Genomic DNA, 24,067 nt, shown 5'->3' on the forward strand with positions numbered 1-24,067 from the left:
TAGGTCTTCTCCAGGCTCCTGTGAAGTCACTGCTTCTTCCCTGGGTCCTGGTACACACAGGACCTTGAGTGTGCCCTCCATGCGTGGAGTTCCTGTAATCAAGCCCCACTGGCCTTCAAAGCCAAATGCTCTGGGAGCTCCTCCTGCTGATTCCAGACCCCCAGTCTGGGCAGCCTGACGTGGGACTCAGAACTCTCACTCCTGTGGGAGAACTTCTGCAACATAATTACTTTCTAGTTTGTGGGTCACCCACCCAGCAGGTATGGGATTTGATTATATATTATACGATTGCACCCCTCCTATGCTCTCTTTGTGACTTCTTCTTTGTCTTTGGATGTAGAATATCTTCTTTGATTGGTTCAAGTCTTTTTTCTTGATAGTTGTTCAGCAGTTAGTTGTGATTTTGGTGTTTTCATGAGAGAAGGCGAGTGCAAGTTCTTTTACTCTGACATCTTGTTTCCAACCCAGGTCCATCCTTTCTTAGTTAAAGTGGGGCTGCATGTTTTTCCTTGCAAGCTCTCAGATGTTCTAAACTGTAATTTCCTTTTCTGTAAGGTTCTAAGGAATGATTAAAAGAAGCTAGAAAGAGAATCAACTGTGTATTTTAGTTTTGTCAGTGCCACACAACTTGACAGTACGTTGTCACACATCAGGGAAGTAAGGCGGTTAAATACATTTCCCTTGCTTGCTAATTTCTGACTAATGTAGCAAAAGGATGCTTCCAGTTGGTACAGGCCTCTCCGTACTTTGAGTAGTCAAACTTATTTACATATATATATTTTTTAAATTTAACTTAATTTTATACTTTCATTTTCATGAGTTGCTGATACTTAACCACTTCCTGTCACATGCACCTTTCCAATTTTATACATGACAGTCTTCTGTCCTAGGCTTTGTCTCTTCCCGCTGAAAGGCTGTGAAAACCAAAATTAAGGTCCCTTGGTATTCCCCCAGAGAGAAAGCCAGCTATATTGTTCAATTTACATCTTTGAGTTCCCATTTTCACCTAGTTCTTCACCTCTGAATATTCCATACTTTCTTGCCAGATCAATAATGTATTTTAAAAGAAAATTTAAAAAAATTTTCTGGCATGTTTGGTTTTCTGCCATATTGCTGGAAATGGAACTTCTAGAGCCATTTTTCTGTTTGGGTTCCCCCCCTTCCATGAATCACCTATTTTATATCTCATGTATATAAAAACTTTTCTCATGGAAAAGTTTTGGGAAGGTTAATAATGTTCTTTCATTGTTTTAACTTCAGTAGGTATTTTCTATTTTGTAATCTGTTTTTGCCCCTCTTAAGAAAACATAGTTAGAGGGACTTCCCTGGTGACGCAGTGTTTAAGTATCTGCCTGCCAATGCAGGGTACACAGGTTTGAGCCCTGGTCCAGAAAGATCCCACGTGTCACAGAGCAGCTAGGTCCATGCGCCACAACTACTGAGCCTGCGCACCTAGAGTCCATGCTCTGCAACAAGAGAAGCCAACGCAATGAGAAGCCTGCGCACCTCAATGAAGACCCAAGCACTGCCACAAAAAAAAAAATTCAACCATTATTTCTTCAAATGTTTTTTCTTTTCCATTTTCCTTGTGATTTTATCAAAAGCCATTTGGACATACCTTATTTATATTCCATGTTTTTTAACGTCTCTCATATTTTCTATCTCTTTGTGCTATATTCTGGGTAATTTCTTTACTTCTTCCAATTAGATAATTCTGGCTTCATTTGGATCCCTTCAGCTATGTAGCATTTTCATTGAGCTTATTAGTTCAGTTATTATATTCTTCAGCTCTAGAAATTCTTCTTCAGGTCTGCCAGATCAGTTTTGGTGGTCTCTTGCCAGTTGGATTAGTAAAGCAGAGCCCTGGCATCAGTTAGCTTTGTAACTTTGGCAAAATTATATAATCACCCTGTGTCTGAATAGAGGGGGTAATATCTATAAAAAGGGAAGAATTGTATCCACCTCAGAATTGTTGTAGGATTTTAAGGATTTAATCTGAGTAAAGTGCCTGTAACAGTATCTGGTATATATTTGCTACATAAGTATTTGCTATGTGATTTCTTTTTTATTTCTTGTTTATTCCTTTAAATGTATTAACACTAATTTTATAGTCCATCTTCAGTAATTCTAGCATATAAGTATTTGTACATCTTGTTCTATCATTTGAGTTTAAGATGGTTATTTCCTTGTGTGTTTTGTGATTTCATGGGAAAAATCATATTTGGTAGAACTTTGTGTGTGAATTTTTGGAATCTACATTGACGGTTTGCTGTTCTAAGAGGATTTTGTACTTGTCTCTGCTGTGTTCTTTTCCAAAGACAGGTAAATTCAGGTTCAAGATCCATGTTAGCTGGCCATGAACCATGAAATCTCAGAGATTTAGTGTGTGTGTTTATATATCTTTCCAAGAACCAAGGCTTGACTCTGCCAAATAGGTTTTCTAATATTTCACCACTTTTCTCAGGCCATAGTACCTCATGAGTCCCAACTTTATGTAGGTTGGTCTCTCATCACGCACGCCACTTTTTAAAATCTGTACGTGTCCATATGGTATGTGGTCAACTTCTACCCTTGCTTATCTCCATCATGTATAGGCTTTGTTGCTAGATTCAGCTTAATTCCTTTACTTTTTTGCAGATTTATTGATTAATTTGAGTTTTTAAAAATATTTTATTATTTTTACATGTTTTGTAGCCAGAGGGTTTAAGGATCTCCTTTGTCCGCCACATTACCATAAATCAAAAGTGCTGAGACACCTGATTCTCAAGAAGAAAATTAAGTCCCATGTCCTACATCACCGTTATGAAAGTATAATTTCATTTTGAGGGAAAATTGCCTTTAGTGTTTGTTCGATGATTAGAGAAGAAAGCACAACATAGATAAATTCTGGTGAATTACTAGAAACAATTTATATTAATCATTGGTTCTGAGAAATCTATTCAATGAGTTTAGTTTGCAGGTTTCCAAAAACTAATTATCCTCCTAAGCAATAGTATTTGAAGTATGCAGAGAATTGAATAGTTAGCCCATGTAAGAGAGAAATATTGATAGTTACTATTATATCTTATCAGAGTATTGTTTTAAAACCAAGGAAATAATGATAATAATATTTATTATAAAATAATTTGGATGAAATACACTCCTGAGCCACTTCTTCCAGAGCCCCACAGTGTGGTTCTGATACAGCAAATTGAATTTTTAGAACCATTATTCTTTATTATACTAATAGTATTTACTGTTCTATTATGACATACTTTTGAGGAAGAAAATAAAGATGTTGCTTTTAACTTTTTTGTGTGTTGAGGGGGTTAAAATGGCTGTTACTAATTTGAATAATAGTTTTAGACATCTTCTTTAATTGAAACCAGTTAGCTTTCCTCTAAAATTGTCTATTCTGTGACTTTGGATGGAGCCCAGTACCCCAGCCTACTTTCTTTGTTTCCTTGCAACAGAGGAAACAAAAATAGTTGAGTGGCCCAATTAAACCTGTCACTACTGCTGGAAATCCAAGTTAGTCGATGATATATTCTTCATCTTGAGAGACTTGAGACGTAAAAGCTAACATTATTTTTAGGGTATTCATTGACATAGTTCAGCTTTTGAGGCATATATTTAGATCTGATTGTTTTAAATGTGAAATGGTAAAAAAATTTATCTTAATATTTTGTTTTAAAGATTTTTAGAAGTCTTACCTAATACCTAAAAGGTACATTAATTTTGCTGCATAAATACTAAAAAATTACTGTTGCTTCCCATTTTTAATTTTAGCTTATTTGCACTAAATGAGTTAATATATGTGTAAAGGTTATCTTCTTTGCCCCTTAAAATCACTCCTTAAAATTTACTTCTTTAAGTGATGTCAGTCACTCTTGCTTTGCTTTTTCATCGTGAATATCTGTTACCACCCCAAATAAATTCATTAGGCCATGTTGTGCTAGATTTATCTTGATCCTAAGTTTTAGTGTTTCATGTTTCATAATGGGTTTTTGTTTTGTTTCAGGCTGTTTACCTAGAATGTTTCTCAAAGTACAGCCCCTTTTTCAGTTTTTTTCAGGTGCTGACTTAACCACAGTGCTTTTTGTGATTCTCTACAACATAATATGATCAGTCTTCAACAAGCTTCCATATCACTTTGAACTCTCTTTTAATATCTAATGAATACTCTATCTCAAAATATACTATATTCATCCTTTATCTTATACAGTTAATTCATTTGATCCTTTTAAAGACTTTGTTTTACATTAGGTAGAAATTTTCCTTATTAATTCTATAGAGTTGTAGAAAGTCAGTAAAGAAAAACAGGTAAGAGCATTAATATTTTGACTTTAGGATCACTTGACCCAAATACAAAATTGCATTATATTATGGAACTATTTCTCAAATTTGTATGTATATTTTTTCCCTCTAGGTGGCAACCTCTCACAGTTAATTGAAAGTAATTTGGCAGTTGAGTAATGTTAAATGTAAAGAGTAGAAGTAGAATATAAGGAACTTCCCTGGCAGTCCAGTGGTTAAGATGCTGCACTCCCAATGCAGGGGGCACGGGTTCGATCCCTGATCTGGGAACTAAGATCCCACATGCTGCACAGCATAGCCTAAAAATAAAGAAGTAGAATATAAGAGTTAGTGTATTTTTCAACATGTTGTTCTGGAGTTAGATTTCAGATTATTTCAGAAATCTAAGACCTCTTAGGCTGAAATAAAAGTTTTCCTTAGAATACCAATAAATTTCATTTTGGATAACAGATGTGTGCTTATATATTATACAGAAATATCAACAATAATGGTAATATTGAAGCCGTTCAGAAATTAAATAGTTTTGTATATCTTTGTCTTTATTCGTGTTGATTTTTCGTCTCTACGTTCTTTATAAATAAGTGGCATAGACCCAGAGGCTGGCGGGGCCGCCAGCAATTTTTTTTCTTTTTTTTTTTTTTTTAATATTCTACCCAGCATTTTGATGTTTGCTTTTATTCTGTTGCCCTTGTTTAAAATTGGATTGCTTGAGGTTTTATTAGCACTGAAAAGATGTCACCTGCAGTGCTGATAGTGCCATGAAATGATGATGTGAAATCCAGAGGAAAAAATAGATGATATCTATTACTATTACCAGAATCCTCAGATTCTGGTAGGGGAAATGATTCTCTCCTTAATATTATTAAAGGACTTGAAGTAGTCCCCTCATATATACTCCCAAGCTGTAACATAAATAGCTTTAAGTTATTCAGCATGTAGCCACTGAGTAACCATATTTTGCAAAATACAATAGTTTTTAAAAAATTTTTATGATTCCTCGGTAACTGAATAATGTATTATTTTAGTTACTAGAAGTCTGGCGAAATGCATCAGGCTTACCAGCTTTGCTATCATTTGATGTATTCAGGATTAACTCTGATTTATATCTATAAATATTTGAGTAATACTGGATTACAATCAGATTTCCTATAGAAGATTTAGTTTAAACCCCACTTAATTTTCTATATCTTCTAAACCCTAGTAATAACAACCTGAAAGGAGTATTACTGGTATATTTAATACCTTTGTTTTCTTTATATATTTAGGTCATAGTGATGGGAGCTACTAATCGTCCTCAGGATCTTGACTCAGCTATAATGAGAAGAATGCCTACGAGATTTCATATCAACCAGCCTGTAGGTGGATTTGATTGATATTATGAACAGTTAAATATTTGCTTTTTTACATGTCTTTATCTGTGATTTCACAAAGGGAATGATTAAAAAATAAGACTTATTATTTATGACAGGCAGGGAAGGAATAGGGCAAGAATCCCCCTAATTACTTTCGTCCTTTCCACTCCTTTTCTTGCTTTTTAAATTTTTCTTTCCTAAGATCAGTGTTATTTGCTTCTCTTCAAAGTATCTCATTACCTCAAGTTTGTCTAGACACTTCAGTGATTTTCTTTAGAATGCAGCAAAGTTATCTATGGAAGATACATAAGAAAATGTAAATTATAGTTTTGGTTTAGGATAGGATGAAATTAGGGTTTTAGGGTTAAAGAACCATTCTGAAGGCCTGACAGGAAGAACACCTGGTATTTATTTGATTAATTATCGGCAGTGCTTTCCTGTGGCAGGATTAATGATTAACTAGTAGCTATGATATTACACTTTAACACAAGAATGCAAATGTGAGGGTGGTGTTGAACTGGTAGTAAGTATCTTCTTCTAGCATTCTTTTTTGCTACTTAAAAGTACCCTCAAATAGAGGATTAAAACTTGATACTTTTTTGCACAAAATCCCTAAATCCTGATTTTTGTCTGCTTTTAGATTAAAGGAGAAAAAAACAAACAGGGTTAGTAATAGACTATGTGCACCATACAATCAGCATGTCACGTATATTGCTATGTAGAAGAACTTACACTGTCACTTCTTTCAAAATTAAAATCTCTGGCCTAAAAATATTTGCCCCATTTTATATTCTTCAGCTTAACAGTTTGTAGCAGTAAACATGGTTTCCTGAAATTGGTGGCTGTGGCCTCTGCACAGTTACTCTGGCTGGCTCTTTGCTGCAGCTGCAGCCTCTGATTCCTCTGAGGGTATATATACATTTACTTAGGCAGTCTGTTAGAAAATCTCCCTGATGGTTCGGTGCAGAGATTTTTTAATGTGATATAGGAGACTAGAAAATGTACTTAGTATGACTAATATTTATTGAGCATTAATATGTGTCAGACACCTGCCAGGCTCTGGTGAATAGAACGTGGCCCCGTCCTAAAAGAACTCTGTATTGCAGGGGAGCCGGACACAAAAATAAATAATGTAAAGTGGGGACTTCCCTGGCGGTCCAGTGGTTAAGACTCCATGCTTCCATTGCAGGGGGCGTGGGTTCGATCCCTGGTTGGGGAACTAAGATATCCTGCGTGGCACGTGACCAAAAAAAAAAAAAAAGTGTACTTTACAAAAGTATGCTTAAAGAACTGTGAGGACCTGAGATGATGATGAAAACATAATTCTGTCCGAGGAGTTAGTGAAACCTACAGAATCGAGCTGGACCTTGAAGGATGAAAGATGGTAGCAATTTGACAGTCAAGTGAAGCAGAGAAATGCTTTTCTACCAGAATAAAGAAAGGCAAGGAGGTGTGGAAGCACATATTTAATGGTGACTTCTGGGGATAGTTCACTTAGGGGGCATCAAGGAAAGTAGGTGGGGATGAGGCTGGAAAGGCTGACTGCTGAAGGATTAGATAAACTTTGTATGCTTCACACAAGGTATTTGATCTTATTTTGTTACCAAGACATCAGAATATTTTTAGAGATAATCAGTTCACCTCAGTGGTTCTGAAGGTAAAGATTATATTGATAGAATCTCTGCTTATAGTCTAAGAGCAAACAAAGGGTTTTGATGTACAGTAGAATAGAACATAGGGTACAACAGCATGGAAAGTAGCCTTTACTAAAGTTGCAAATTTAATATATTTTTGTATGAGTTCAAAATAGGTTGTAAAAGATTTTTTCAAATTTGTCATAAATTTGCATACCTGTAATGTAGAAACTGGGATTTTTATAATCCCCCTCTTCATTCTGTTTTTAGTGAACACACAGATGCAGTTTATAGGATAATTTTTTTTCTTACTGTTTAACTATGATAACAGAGTGTATGGGGCTTCCCTGGTGGCGCAGTGGTTGAGAGTCTGCCTGCCGATGCAGGGGATACGGGTTCGTGCCCCGGTCCGGGAAGATCCCACATGCTGCGGAGTGGCTGGGCCCGTGAGCCATGGCTGCTGAGCCTGCGCGTCCGGAGCCTGTGCTCCGCAGCGGGAGAGGCCACAACAGTGAGAGGCCCGCATACCGAAAAAAAAAACAAAAAAACAACAAAAGAAAAACAAAGTGTTTTAACCTTACCTTACCTTTAACCTTACCTTAAAACTTCTTTCCAAGTTAAATGCTTATTAACAAAAAGTACCTGCTGGTGATTGCCTAACATACCAAATTAACCTTCATACTTAACACATTTGAATTACAGAAACAGCAGTTTGGTTTTGTTTTTCAGGTCATTTAATTTGGTACTCTTTGTAACCGGCTCTGTTTTTTTCAGTGGTTGTGGGAATAGGGATGAGTTCAGCCATAATAATCTTTAAAAGCATTCATATTTACTGTATATGTAAGGTATTCTATAAAAGCTTCTATTCTCTAGTAATATGAAGCATCGCTGCAGGGGGAGTATACAAGCATATAAACTAATATGCTATTAACACTAAATAAAATTCACTAATATAAATTAGTGGACATGGAAGTTACATGCTAAATGGAAGAACCAAGCAGTTATTATTGCCATCTCTTCCAGTTACTGATAAAAAATTTTATGGCAGCAGTGAGTTTTCAGAAGTTTCCTAAATTACGAAAAGGAGCTTTGCAGAGCTGTAGAGGAAAGACATTGGTAGTCATAGGAATTCATTTACTCACTCAAGAAACATTTAAGGGCATGTTATTTTCCAGATATGGTACTAGGCACTGGGGATTCAGAATAAGAAGATACAGTTCAGTAAGACAACCACAAATGATTAATCTAGAGTCTAGAATCTAGACCTTGCTTTAGTCAAAAGTTTCCATGACCTGTCAGAGTTTCTGTCATTTCTTATAGGTATTGTCAGGTAGTTTACAAGGAAAGGAAGAAATATTAGGAAAATTAGTTGATCCTTTTTTTAAAAAATGCTAACTGGAAATTATCCTGCTTTTAGGCTCTAAAACAAAGAGAAGCAATCCTGAAACTCATCTTGAAAAATGAAAATGTAAGTAGAAAATTACATTTTTTCCCCATCCTATAAATATAAAAATATTTATGTTCATAAAATCATTTTAGACAGAAATGAAAAAAGAACCTGGGAATAATGTAGCTTTCAACTTGTAAATTACTGTAAACTCTTGGCTGCTCATACAACTCAATTATTATGGCATATTTGAACTAATTAAAGGTAATTTGCTTTTTAAAAAGCCATGTGTTTTCATATCTACAGATTAAAATCCTCTTTGATATTTTTCAGACTGGTTTCCTGTTATATAAGATACATTTGTTTTTGCAGAGAAGTATGGGGAGGTTTTGGGTTTTATTTAATTGCAATAGTTTTTGAAGTTGGAATTTAGAATTAAGAAGGTATGATAATCAAAATCCTCAATCGTTTGTATTTTAAAAATAGGTGGTATAGTCACGTTTCAGAAATTAAAATATATATATTAAATGGTATACAGGGAAAAGTCTCATATCTCCCTTATATTTCTTCTGTATCTTTTCAGGTAGTGTTATTCCTATACAAGCAAATTAGAATGTAACGTTACTCCTCTCCCCTTTTCTACATAAGCCATATGAATAAACCATATCCAGTGTTCTCTGTTGCTCTTTTTTCTTATTTTTGAGATTCCATATTAGCATATGGTTTCCTCGTTCTGTTCTCTCTCTCTTTTTTCTTTTCTTTTGCACTGCATAGGATTCCATTATATGGATATATCATAATTTATTTAATCAGTGCCACATTGAAGGACATTTGGGTTGATTCCAGTCTTTCACTACTATAAAAATGCTGCATTGAATAACCTTGTACATACGTCATTTCACACTTGTGCCAGGAATATTAGTAGGGTGAATTTTCCAGAAGAAAAATTGCTAGATCAAAGGGTATGATATTTATAATTTTGGTAGTAGTTGCCAAATTCTTCATGCCAATTTACTCTTTTTTTAAAAAAATTTATTTTATTTTTATTTTTGGCTGCGTGAGTCTTCGTTGCTGCGCACAGGCTTTCTCTAGTTGCGGCAAGTGGGGGCTACTCTTCGTTGCGTTGCATGGGTTTCTCTTTGCAGTGGCTTCTCTTGTTGCGGAGCACGGGCTCTAGGTGCGCGGGCTTCAGTAGTTGTGGCACGCAGGCTCAGTAGTGGCTCGCAGGCTCTAGAGCGCAGGGTCAACAGTTGAGCCGCACAGGCATGTAGGATCTTCCTGGACCAGGGATTGAACCCTACATTGGCAGGTGGATTCTTAACCACTGCACCACCAGGGAAGTCCCCCAGTTTACTCTTATATCAGCAATGTTAGAGTGCCTGTTGCCCTATAGCCTTGCCAACAGAATGTTATGAAACTTTGTGCCAACATGATAGGTAGAAAATGGTATCTCATTATAGTTTTAATTTACATTGAGGGATGAAATGAGCAGTATATGTTTAAGAGCCTCTAGAATTTGTGTGTGTGTGTGTGTGTGTGTGTGTGTGTGTGAAATACCTGTTCATATTCTCTGCCTATTTTTCTATTAGAATGTTTTTTTTTCTTGTAGATTTGTAGGAACTCTCATGTATTAGGGAGATTTGCCCTTTGTTTATATGAGTTGAAAATATTTTTTCCTAGGTTGTCTTGATTTTACTGGATTTTTCCCCCCTTTATGGCTTCTAAGTTTTGATCTAAATTAAAAGTCCTTTTCCACTACCATGTTTGTAAAGGAAGTTTCCATATTCTCCAGCTCTTGCTACTTGTTTTTCCAAAACTCTGTAACCAAGTATATTTTAATAACATGGTATTCCTCACTATCATAAATTTCATATGTAAACTCACTATTTGAACTTGCTATCTAAATTAAGAAACCAAATAGCTTCCCGTAGTGAGGCATATTTATATTTCAGTGGTTTTCATGCTTCCTTGAATCACCATCATCCCATGGCTAATTCTGCTTCATCCATACCCTATCTACTTCCTTACCTCCCATGTTTTCCCATCATTTCTCATCTGTAAATATTTTAGTTATAGCTCTAAAAGGAAGGATTCTTTTCTTTATTTAACCTAACCTCATTACCATTGTTATACTTAAGCAAAAAATGACATAAATTTGTTACTATCATTGAATTTCTAGTCTCTTCAAATTTCCAGTTGTCTCCTAAACGTCTTTTTTTTTTAAAACCATGTTTTTGTTTGACTCAGGATCCATATAAAGTTTGTAATTTTCAATTATTTCAGATTTTAAATCTTTTAATCTATAGACGATAGAGTCTCCCTTCATGTCTCTCGTCCTTTCCCTCTTCCCCTTTCAATTTATTTGTTGAAAAAACCACGTTAGGTTTGTCCAAATTTTTCCATAGTCTGAATTTTGCTGATTATACAAGGAGCAGTAATTCCTCTAAAATTGGTAGTTGGATCAAGAGACTGGATGAGATTAGGTTCAGTTGGAGAGAGGACTACTTCTTGGGTAGAATTATATTCTTTCATTAGGAGATACATAATATCTGGATGTCCATTATGGTTTTATGGTTTACGTTTAAATCTTTGCTATAATTGGTATTTATCCAGATGTATGATGTGTGCTATGAATTGAATTTTGCTTTTGTTTTTCCAAATGGATACCCAGTTGTCCAACACCATTTTTTGGAATAGTCCATCCTTTCCTCATTAGAGAAGCCACCTTTATCATATACTAAATTCTCGTGTGTACTGGCTATGCTTCTGGACTTTGAATTCAGGTCATTGGTCTTTTCTGTGTTTATTCACCAGCAGCACACTCTTTTTTTTTTTCTTTTTTTGGCTGCGTTGGGTCTTCATTGCGGCGAGCGGGGGCTACTCTTCGTTGTGGTGTGCAGGCTTCTCTTTGCAGTGGCTTCTCTTGTTGTGGAGCACGGGCTCTAGGTGCTCAGGCTTCAGTAGTTGTGGCACGTGGACTCAGTAGTCATGGCTCGTGGGCTCTAGAGCGCAGGCTCAGTAGTTGTGGCTCACGGTCTTAGTTGCTCTGCAGCATGTGGGGTCTTCCTGGACCAGGGCACAAACCCGTGTCCCCTGCATTGGCAGGTGGATTCTTAACCACTGCGCCACCAAGGAAGTCCCCACCACACTCTTAATTATTAAGGTCTTGTAAGTTTTAACATCAGGTAGGGCTAGACACCTCTTGGTGTCCCCCAGCCCACAGTTTCTTGGTATGCTATTTTTTCTGTATGAATTTTAAATTAATTTGTCTTATTCAAGAAAAAAACAAACACTAGTGTTTTTGGTGGATCATAATTTAAGAGAATTAAGATATTTTTGATGTTGACTCTTTCTCCAGAAGCATTTACGTCTTTCTGGTTGTTCAAGTCTTGTATCTTTCAGTGGTGTTCTGTTCATTTATTTCTTTACAATATATCAAAATAACATATATGCTATTTACTAAAGTTTAAAGTGTCTAACAAATTACAGAGATTAGATCATTGGTTACTAACCATTTTGGGGATCATAGAGCCCTTTAATAAAGAGATAAAGCTATGTCATCTTTCCTTTAAAAACTGCGTATATACTTGAAATGTTTTGTATAGTTTCAGGGAAATTCCTAAAACCTTTCATATATTCTGGGTAAGGAACTCTTGTCCTCCATGAATGAGAAATCAACAAATTACATTTTGCCTTTTAACTGAATATTTGTTTACTGCTTTCAAGAAGACATTGTGTAGTTGTAGTACTGTTTAGATAAAACAGGCTCCATTGGTCAACCTTTGATAAGGATTGGCATTGATGAACAGAGAAGAAAACAAAGGGGATTAAATGAGTTCACAAGATCTTCTGAATTAGAATGGCTATGATGTGGCTAGAAGTTTAACAGGCATTACAAGGTAGTTGTGAACAATTTTGTGGAGACTTCAGTGTAACTAATACAGTTATTTAAAAAAATTTTTAATGAAGTGTGGCTGGAAGTTAACATTTTTGAACCCCATATATGTGGTCTAGTGTAAATATAGGTGATATAGGTCATTGATATATAGATGATGAATGTAAATTATGAGATGTAAGCTCTTTGTCTCGTATGATAGCCATACTTTACACAGGCCATTAAATTTTAGCATTTAAATTTAAGACTCTACTCATTATGCCTAATTTAAACTTTGATTTTAGTGTTCTGCTTTTTTTAACAGTAGTATCTTTGGAAATTCTTTTAGAATTACATTTGTCATTAGTACAGACAATTTTTAGCATTCTGTTTCTTATTTATGAAAGTACAAAGAATTAGTGTCTAATCAGTTTTATGATGCAGAATATGAGTGCTCTGGATAATTGCTGACATGGAAATGTCTCATTTCCTACTAGCTGGTATTTATATGCTGGAGGCATATTGTTACTTCAATGGAATATGAAAGAAATTAATGTAATTTTGTTAAAAGATGCCTCAAATCAGTAGCACACATTTATTTAATAAGATGAGCATTATCATACGTATACATTCCTGAGCAGAATTAGAGTTTTTGATGCAAACAGATGGCTAGACTTTTATATTTTGAGTTTTTTCTTCTCTGAAGAAAAGAATGAAGCTTTTGGGCTTCCCTGGTGGCGCAGTGGTTGAGGGTCCGCCTGCCGATGCAGGGGACACGAGTTTGTGCCCCGGTCCGGGAAGATCCCACATGCCGCGGAGCGGCTGGGCCCGTGAGCCATGGCCACTGAGCCTGCGCATCCGGGGCCTGTGCTCCGCAACGGGAGAGGCCACAGCAGTGAGAGGCCCACATACCGCAAAAAAAAAAAAAAAAAAAATGAAGCTTTTGAAATGATACTGTTTTTCAGTCTTTCACAATTCTTTATTGATAGATCCTTAACAAAACCCACTCATTTAAAAAAGATAGTATACTGGTTTGGGCTTAACGTTTTAAGTATGAAAGAATTAGAACTAATAACATTTATATCTAATACAAGTATCATGTCTGACACTGCAGTAAGGATAGTTTTTGTTCCCTATACAGACTAACCTGAGTTTATATATTGTCTGTAACAGCGGGAATAGTTAACAAGCATGGGTTTAGGAGACAGACCTGAGGATCCCATTCTGGCTTGACCATTTCCTACTGTGTGACCTTGAGCAAATATTGTTAGCATCTCTGTGCCTCATTTTCTCACTTGGAAATCGGAGATAATGCCAACAATCTCATAGAGTCGGTTTGAGAATTTAAATTAAATAATATATGTAAAATGCTTTGATTATCATGCAGTGTACAGTCAATGGCAGATATAGTGAATAACCGCACACAAATAAGTGCTATTCTTTCAAGCTATTTTGGACGTTCATTAATTTATTCCTATTTTGCTCCCAGTACTCAAAACCTTTTTTTAACTTGGGAATTGCCTTCATACTTGCCTAATAAAAATAATTCTCCTTACTTCACGGTTTATCTAGAGCCATTATCTTAAAATAAAAAGGGCTGCTTTAAGAGTGCTTGCTGTATGCCAAGCATTGTGGTAAGATACACATCGTTTTATTTAATCCTCAATTCATCTAAGCAGTACATATTAATACTCTTTTACACGTCTCTGGATACTGAAATCCAGAGAAGTTATATAATGAGTTACCCAGGTTTACATAGCAAAGTAGTGATGGAGCCTTTCTCTTAACCATTATGGAATGCTATCTCTGTTTACTAATCTTTCTCCCCCAATGACTGGAATTTTCTGTTTATTCTTTTCTTATACTTGTTTTGTTCATCTTTGTGACTTTATCACCCTGTCATGCACAAGATTTGTGAGTGATTAGAACATAGTGTGGCCCAACAAAGGAGAAGGCAAAGGATAGGGTGGAGGCGTTGATTTTTTGAGGGAGGAGGACTAATTTTTAACATCTCGGAGAATAATTTGGAAGGTCTTTTATTTTAGACATACACACAAATAACTTTAAATCTAGCACCTGGATTTAAAAGGTGATCTTAATATATATATTTTTTTTGTGGTACGCGGGCCTCTCACTGTTGTGGCCTCTCCCATTGCGGAGCACAGGCTCCGGACACGCAGGCTCAGCGGCCATGGCTCATGGGCCCAGCCGCTCTGCGGCATGTGGGATCTTCCCGGACCGGGGCACGAACCCGTGTCCCCTGCATCGGCAGGCGGACTCTCAACCACTGCGCCACCAGGGAAGCCTGATCTTAATATATTTTGCTTCATGTCGACCCCTCCCCCGCTCCCTCACCCCACACCATCATTGGTATCCTGCTGTGGAGAACTCTCAGCACTATCCTGAAGTTCGTTGTGTGTATCAGTTCCATAAATGTGTGTGGATAGATACATAATACAGGTACAAGTGTAGGTTATTTTTTCTCTTTCACTGTTACAAACTATAGAGAAAGTGAGTTTCTGAGGCACACAAAAAAGTTTACAAAGAGAATAGAAAAGTCTGACTGTAATCAGACTTAAGGCTTCTTGAAATATGACAAGATACAGTGAACAAAGTGCAAGAACACGTCACAGGGAAAACATTTGCAACCCTATAACCAACAAAGGACTGATACCAGATTATACAGAATGCCTGTAATCAGTTGGTCAGCTTTTATGTTTGTACATTAGATCACAGATTCTAACTATAACTAGCCCTAGGAACTTATCGTCTTATATCCCCAGTATTTTTGTTACAAATCTCCCAGTATTGTTGTGGGTTTGTCCATTTGTTATATTTTTCTGGTGAATTATTTTTTATCATTATGTAATGATTTCTGTTTGTGTTTGTGGTGATTACTGATAAATTTGCATTTGTTCTTTTTTATTTTAGTGCTTTCCATGTATTATGCTTTTTTTTCCCTCCCTGGACTCCCCCCACCCACCCCCTGCCCACACCTTCCCCTTTCCCCCTCCAGTTCCCCTACCTCCCCACCGGTCCTTCGTTCTTTAGTGTTGCTCTTGTGTTCTTCATTCCTTTTTCCCTCTTCCTCTAGTCATTTGGAAGTTACACATTCTCTTTTAGTGCTACTTAGTTCTTTACCCCAAATTAAATGATTATTATTACTGTTTTTATATATTAAAGCTTAGATTTATCTGTATGTAGTTTACCATTTTCCTTGCCTGTTCCACACCTACCTTCTGGGTGCAGTTTTCTTTTTATCAAAGAATATGTGATTTCTCTTTATTTAATCTCCACATTTAGGACTGAGAACACTGTCATGTGAGGTCACAGTTGCAGAGTTAACAGTAGATCCCATGTTGTCTTACCTCCAAGTCTCTTGTCCTTGTGTAGAGTTACACCGGGGTCTTCCATAAAGACAAATGGGAATTTAGTAACAAATGAAGATGGTATTTCCAGTCAACTTGGGGAAAATAAATGTTAAGACAAACGGTTAGCTATATGGGGGAAAAAATACAGCTGGATCTTTACTGCATTGTGTTCAAACCCTGGCTCTGGCAATGGTGTGACCTTGGGCAACTTATTTAACTTCTGCAGGTTTTACTATTTTCTGTAAACGAAAATGAGAATACTTCCCTGTCAGGATTAAATGAGAATACTCCATGAAAAGTACTTAATACAGCAAATGATATATAAGAATCATTTAATACATGGTAGTTACTATAATTAATTTCTTTCTTTCTCATTTTCTCTTCTTAAGCTACATAGCAGCTTTTAACTATCCCAAGTCTGTATGTACCCAGGAGGATCACTTAATTGGCTTGACTGTATAAGCTTAGGTTGGGGAGCAAAACCATAGGTGCTGAATTAGTGTTGAGGTAGTAGAATATCAAAGCAGTACAGTTAAAATGAGGGTTAGAATATTTTAGTAGAATATGATTTTTGTAATATCATAATATTACAAAAATCAGGTATCAGGACTTAATGATCCAGGCTATTTGCCAAGTATGTTGACTATATTATAAAGAAGTGTCAAAGTGGGACCTTCCTAAGAGGCACCAAAGTCAGTCCAGCAATATTCGAATGCCTATTCTTCCCCATCACTCTGTGATATATCTAGTAAGACTTATTTATGTTTTGGTCATAATGACAATTACTGAAAATTAGATTTCAAATTTTAAGCTTTTATGGTTAAAAAAAGAAAACTTCTAGAGACTGAAAATACTATCTATTGATTCTCCTCCCATGCTGTTCCAATATGCTTAACTTTCTTTAATTCTAAGAGTGTTTGGATATATCTTTTGCAGTATATTTTACATTTTTTTAAAGCATATTTTATATTTGTTTAAGGTGGATAGGCATGTGGACCTGCTGGAAGTTGCCCAGGAAACTGATGGGTTTTCAGGAAGTGACCTGAAGGAGATGTGTCGAGATGCTGCCCTCCTCTGTGTCAGGGAATATGTTAATTCTACATCAGAAGAAAGGTATGTGTATTTAGAGTTGATCTCTTAATATTTGTCAAACCCTTTTAGAGCTTTTGGGATAGTTCCTTTTATTTTGCTTTATAATACCAACTCTGCTTATGGAATAAAAAGGTAAATTGGAATTTAAAATTCCCCTAACGTTATTTATTGCCTTTTTTCTGAAGGAGAATTCTGGAAATGAATTTGCAAGGGAGGGTGGTTTTGGGAAGCATCTGAAATGAAGAGCAAGAAGTAAAAGCTGAATTTCTACTGGAAATCCATGAGCTGGGTTACAGAAAGCTGACAAACTTAAGCTTACCCATCTCTACCAGGAAAACAGCTGCTCTGGTGTCCCTGGATTGCTTTTGTATTTTAAATTTCTACATTATGGAAATGAGTGCCTTGCTTCCAGAAATTTCACATTTATGGGGACGTTGCTGTGGACTAGACTTCAACTTGTTAATAATGTATTTACTAAAAAAGAAGTCATTTGTCACTACAGCAAACTTGAAAGCAGTTTCAAAGTATCTTGAGCTTGAGAAACCAGTCTTGTACCAGTTGTATTAGTGAACTGGAATATGGAATAATGCAGCTCTGATGAACAAAATCCTGTGTTTCCCATAAGGCCACTTGCCCTGAACCAGTATAACCCTGCATTTCTAAGCCCCTGTTCAAAATACCAACCTTCTAACGTGACTCTTAGCAGACCAGTGTACTTTGGGGGATTGTGTCGAATGAATTCTGTACCTGTACAGAATTGCCCCATTGTTTCTTAGTCTCCCTTCTTCGTCTCCTGAGGCTTTCATTCCAAGTGATCTGGATTTGCCTGTCTTACTTATGTGTTTAATTACATTGTATTGCCTAGCAAGCTTTGCCAAAAAAGGTTTCTCTTGGTATAGAAAGGTTTGCATGAAAGCTACCCTGTTAACCTGGAGCTGTGCCTGCACTGGTTCTGGGCCTATCTTTAGTGTACCCTTGGGCCCCTTCGTGGAGAGGGTCACTCCATTTATTTGTTGCCAGATTAATCCAGCTACTCTAGCACTAAAATTGGGAATACTTTTGACCTCTGTAGCCAAGAATCTATCTTCTGAAGATTTTTATTCTTGTATATGTTAAGAGGAGAAAAAAAAACCCTATGAATAAATTTTACTTAAATAAATTATTTTAATGAAAATTCTGTTTTTCTGCTGTCCTTAAAACCCTGAAAATGTTATATTTCAATGCAAAAAGTCTGGGTAATGGACTTAGGTTATCATAACTTTTTCCCTGAATTATTTTTCCTGAGTGTCTATAAGTTACAAAGGAGACATTATATATTGGATCATATTTTTCTCCTTATTGAAGTGGGGAGGACTTAGAGTAGTTGGTTTTTCTTAGTAGGAATGAATTTTATTTTGTTTATCAAAAGCTAAACACATGCATGATAAGACTGCTACTTTTTAATTCCAGTTTTAATGGGAAAGCTTTTGAATCCTTGATTAGAATTATAATCCATTCAGATCAACTTTCACACCTTTATATTCTTAGTGTGAAGTATTTGATTTTAGTTACCAAGCTATAATGTTTATAGCCAGCCATTTTAGCTTCCTACCTCTTGCTGGTAAGTGCTTTTTAAAAATCTCTTAAGACATTTATATGCATAGATTAATTCCTTGGAAGAATTCACGTGAAGCTGTAAATTGTGGTTGTCTTTGGGGTCTTGGATGGGTAAGAGACTTCATTTTTTAGTCTTGGTAAAATATTTTAGGGAGATGTATTCTAAAATTATTTGAATATTTGGTGGGTTTTTTTTTTTTGCATTTTAGCCATGATGAAGATGAAATTCGACCTGTGCAACAACAGGACCTGCATCGGGCAATTGAAAAGATGAAGAAATCAAAGGATGCAGCATTTCAGAATGTTTTAACTCACGTTTGTTTAGATTGAGAGTAAAGATAATTTGTACAGTTCAATGTGATCCAGTTTGGTGTGCCCTCTTACCATTAGTGGAAATAGAACAGAAGGAGGAGTGTTCTTTAAACAGTGAGGGAGTTATATGTTCATGACACTGGTTTTATACTCTGAATTCTAAGTTATTGAGATATAGTTGTTATATAAATGGTATTACTACTTGTGGAAAATCATGAGGAGGAACAATTTAATTAGCCTGAGTGTGGGTGCTTGTGTTTGACCTCTTTAGCCATATGTTACAGCCTTATAGCATCTAAGCTGGTCTTAAAGTAACAAATGATTTACTGAGTCATTAGTGAGAATTGGGGACATGGCTAAGTGCTGGTTTCTAGATATGTGAGTGTGTGTGTGTGTGTGTGTGCGCGCGCGCGCACGCGTGCGTGCGTGCATGTGTGTATATTAAATGTATATATTCACACATTTTATATTGACATTCTGTAAATAGGTTTGAATACAGAAACTTTTTTTTACTCCAACTACTGAATCAAAAAGTACCAAATAGCATATCACAAAACTAAGGTTAATGGTTGTGTCTAAAAGGTACAGTGATTCAGCCATTTCTAGTTGTCACTTGTTTCAGTTGTTGTTTGTGTTTTTTTGTGTTTCTGAGGTGTTTCTGTGCAGTTGAATAGTTGGAGTTGCCGCATCAGAGACTTAGATGTGGCTCAGTTATGGTTGTCAGGGTAGTGAGACAAAAGACTTGCTCAGTGATCGGCACTGAGTGCTTGTCAGCCACTTGGGTGATCAGAACTGACTTCATCTCCTTCTGCAAGCACACTGAGTAGAGACATTTTTTTAACTGATACATGTGAAGGTGGACTGAAAGCCTTTCAAAAGAATGGCTTTGAAAAACCTCAGTGCCATTCAGTACATGTATGTGACTTTCCTTTCTTCATTTAATGTAACAGTTCTGTTGTAACCATGGTTTATTAGTAGTATTTTAAAATTATATGTTCTTTAATTATGGTCACATATAATTTGGTCATCAAAAATGAAATGATAGTTTAAAACAACTAGCTGTTACTAAATGTGCTAAAAATACCCATTTTGTAATTTAAATTTTTTTTCTTCGCACATTATAAATTATGCCCTACTTAGTACAGATATGCACAGCAGAATCCCCATATTGTATCTGTAGTCATTTGATGCTGTGTGCACAAAATATGACACTTTTTTTGTCCAAAATTTCATTAACCAGAATTCTGTTATAGGCACTTAAACACACAGCATGAGGAAAATGGCACAATATGATCTTGAGGTACCTTCTGAATTTTTGTTTTTATTGTATTTCTTTGAAAATTCTCAATCTTAATTCATGAGCTACTGGATTAATTTCTTTGCTATTAAGTCTCTCACCAGAACCCATTGGATAGTTTGTTCTTCATTTGTTCTTTGAATGGTGGGTGGGGTAGAGGTTCAAGTTTTGAAAAATTGTGAAGATAATTGAAAAATTGAATGCAAAACATAAGATACCAAAAATAAAATACTTCATCTCCATTTTTAATAACTATATTATACTATTATTTTATAAATATGTAATAAAGAGGTCCCTCTTAATTGAGTTTTCTCTACTTACTCCTTTGTCTTCTTCAGTTATGTAAAATTTTCTGGGGTTGTTTTGGTTTATAAAACTTGCCCTTGGACTGTTTTCATTTGCTGTGTAACTTTTATAGCATACATTCTAGTATATAACCATTATTTTGTTTTAGCATGAACTTCAGTAGTCATTTAATTTTAATCTGATGGTAATACTGATCAAAAATAGGAGTGACATATCTCTCTTCATGTCCTTTCTTTTTATCTTCTTTTAAATTCAGAATATCCAGTAGTAGTAGTTAAATTTATCATAGTTTGAATCATCAAATGAAGTTAGAGAAATAAACGAAAGCCAACAACACATGACTCATCTAGGCATCTTAATATCTTAAAGTAATTGAGGAAACTTTATGATTTTAAGGAACATTTAGTGTTATATATCCTTCGCTGTAGACATGTTTGATGTAAGCTTTTGGCATGCATTGGATTCTAGGTTCTAAGGTATTTCATTTTGGCTAACAGTTAAAAGTACTGGATCTAGAGTTAGACTGCCTGAGTTTAAATCCAGGCTCCCTATTAATTAACTGTGTATACGTGGACTAGACACGTAACTTAATGAGACTCAGTTCCTCATTTATAAAATGGAGTGACAGTGGCACTCATCTTATAGGGTGTGTAATGAGATGATGTATGTAAGGCACGTAGCATAGTGCCTTCCATAGTACTGTTCAGATGTTTGCTATCACATTATTTTATCGCTTTTACACACTGTTGTACACATCTGTTTGACCAGGCTCAATTTTTAAGTATTCTCCATGCTTAAACTATTTCCATGATCCCTAGATCTCTACTCTAGGGATTGAGATGAAATGATCACCTGTGATGTTTCTCTAAAAGCCTCATTGTTGGAAGACATCTGGTAAGTCTGATGTGTTTCAAACTATTCCTTGGCCTTTTTAAAATAGAGTTTAGAAACTCAATATTTGAATCAATTCAGTATCCCCTTTCCATTTATCTCCTTTCTCATTCAACCCTGCATCTGCAGGGTGATGCAGAACTCACCATGTTATCAATAGCTGGATTGGAGTAATCTAAATATTCTGTATGACCACAATAATCTAATATTACTTAGTAGCTATAACTTGAAGGTTTGGAGTCGAGGATGTCTCAAGCTTTGAGTGTGCCTGAATAAAAATGGTAGGAATTCCGTTGGTAGGAATTTTTCTTTTTTAAACTAGAATTGTTTTATTTGTGGACAGAGGTTACAGCTTCTTCTGGAAAAAGGAAATGAATTCGATGATGTCTATTTTATAATTCTCTTTTTAGCTTCTCTTAAGGTCAGAATATTGAATAGAATTCTGATATGCTAAGCATATATCCTGCATGGCTAAAATCCCAGCACCAACTGGAAGCCTCAAATAAAGCCATAGAATCATTCCATTTAGAGCTGACAGAATATTTAGAGAGCCTTCATTACTGAAATTGTTATAAATTTAGTTATCAAAGATAGAGTTCCCTAATCGTCTCAGAAGTTACAGCTCGCGCTCTCTCTCTCTCTTTTTTTAATTGAAGTATAGTTGATTTGCAATGTTCTGTTAGTTTCAGGTGAACAGCAAAGTGACTCAGATATGTGTGTGTATATATAAATATATATAAATCTTTTTTATATATTTATGTATTTTATATATATATAAAATCTTTTTCAGATTCTTTTCCATTATAGGTTATTATAAGATTTTGAATATAGTTCCCTGTGCTATACAGTAGGTTCTTTTTTTTTAACATCTTTATTGGAGTGTAATTGCTTTACAGTGGTGTGTCAGTTTCTGCTTTATAACAAAGTAAATCAGCTATACATATACATATATCCCCATATCTCCTCCCTCTTGCGTCTCCCTCCCACCCTCCCTATCCCACCCCTCTAGGTGGTCACAAAACACCGAGCTGATCTCCCTGTGCTATGCGGCTGCTTCCCATTAGCTATCTATTTTACATTTGGTAGTGTATAAGTCCATGCACTCTCTCACTTTGTCCCATGTTACCCTTCCCCCTCCCTGTGTCCTCAAGTCCATTCTCTACATCTGTGTCTTTATTCCTGTCCTGCCCCTAGGTTCTTCATAACCTTTTTTTAATTTGTTTTTTAGATTCCATATATATGTGTTAGCGTACGGTATTTATTTTTCTCTTTCTGACTTATTTCACTCTGTATGACAGACTCTAGGTCCATCCACCTCACTACAAATAACTCAATTTCGTTTCTTTTTATGGCTGTGTAATATTCCATTACAGTAGGTTCTTGTTTATCTATTTTATATATAGTGTGTATATGTTAATCTCAAACTCCTGATTTATCCCTCCCCCCACCCTTTCCCCTTTGGTAACTGTAAGTTTGTTTTCTCTGTCTGTACGTGTTTCTGTTTCGTAAATAAGTTCATTTGTATCATTTGTTTTTTAGATGCTACAAAGAAGTGATATATTTGTCTTTCTCTGTCTGACTTCACTTAATATGACAATCTCTCAGTCCATCCATGTTGTCAAAAGTTACAGCTCTAGGGCTTCCCTGGTGGCGCAGTGGTTGAGAGTCTGCCTGCTGATGCAGGGGACACGGGTTCGTGCCCTGGTCCGGGAAGATCCCACATGCCACGGAGCGGCTAGGCCCGTGAGCCATGGCCGCTGAGCCTGCGCGTCTGGAGCCTGTGCTCCGCAATGGGAGAGGCCTCAACAGTGAGAGGTCCGCGTACCGCAAACTGTCCAGGTCATCATGTTCATGAAATTGTATTGAGGAAAAGATGTAAGGGTATACACATTGTTTTATTGTGCTTCACAAATAGTGCTTTTTTTTTTTTTTTTTAAACAAATTGAAGGTTTGTGGCAACCCTGCATTGTCAGATGATGGTTACCATTTTTAGCAACAAAGTATTTTTTAAGGTATGTACATTGTTTTTTTAGACATAATGCTGTTGTATACTCAATAGACTACACTACAGTGTAAACATAACTTCTATGTGTACTGGGAAACCAAAAAATTGGTGTGACTTGCTCTACTGAGAGATTTGCTTTATTGCAGTGGTCTGGAACCAAACCCACAATATCTCCAAGGTATGCCTGCATAGCACAGATGCCAAAAGCAAATGAGATCAAACCTAAAAAAAACCATTTAGCATGTGAGTAAAAATAAAACCTCCTTCGTTAACACTGGTGTGAATTTTACACTGTTAATACTAACACCGCATAAGGGTCTCATTACCAAAACACTGAACTGGGAGTATATTTTTGTGATTGGCTAATATTTACTGTTATAAATCTGCTTGGGAACAATTTTAGATAAAAGCTTGTTTGCTTTGAGATACAGTTTCCATGAATGTTAGTGCTGCTGTGGAATGCATCAAGGACACAGGTTTGTGAATCATGACAGCTCAGTTTTAAAACTAGAGCCAAACATTGAAATAATTACCGACATGCAAGATTTGGAGCTGAGAATAGAACACAGTGGAGTATGCCTCACTGTCTTGAAGATACATAGCTTCCAGAAATTCTAAGAACGACCAAGATACTCAAACAGGGAATGGTAATAT

The 24,067-nt window shown here is 36.0% G+C and overlaps 1 protein-coding gene across 3 annotated transcripts in view; it reads left to right on the top strand.

Annotated features, from left to right (window-relative positions):
* The window catches only part of ATAD1 (ATPase family AAA domain containing 1), a 57,792-nt gene extending 35,391 nt beyond the window's left edge, over positions 1 to 22,401 (top strand). For all 3 annotated transcript variants that reach the window (XM_060285870.1, XM_030864987.2, XM_060285869.2), the window contains exons 7-10: positions 5,562 to 5,651; positions 8,700 to 8,750; positions 16,894 to 17,027; positions 18,812 to 22,401. In XM_060285870.1, coding sequence (XP_060141853.1) covers positions 5,562 to 5,651; positions 8,700 to 8,750; positions 16,894 to 17,027; positions 18,812 to 18,932 — 396 coding nt within the window. In that variant the 3' untranslated portion in view covers positions 18,933 to 22,401. The remainder of the gene's footprint in view (positions 1 to 5,561; positions 5,652 to 8,699; positions 8,751 to 16,893; positions 17,028 to 18,811) is intronic.
* Positions 22,402 to 24,067: the final 1,666 nt, after the last annotated feature.

This window comes from Globicephala melas, chromosome 16, assembly GCF_963455315.2.
Source record: "Globicephala melas chromosome 16, mGloMel1.2, whole genome shotgun sequence".
NCBI lineage: Eukaryota > Metazoa > Chordata > Mammalia > Artiodactyla > Delphinidae > Globicephala > Globicephala melas.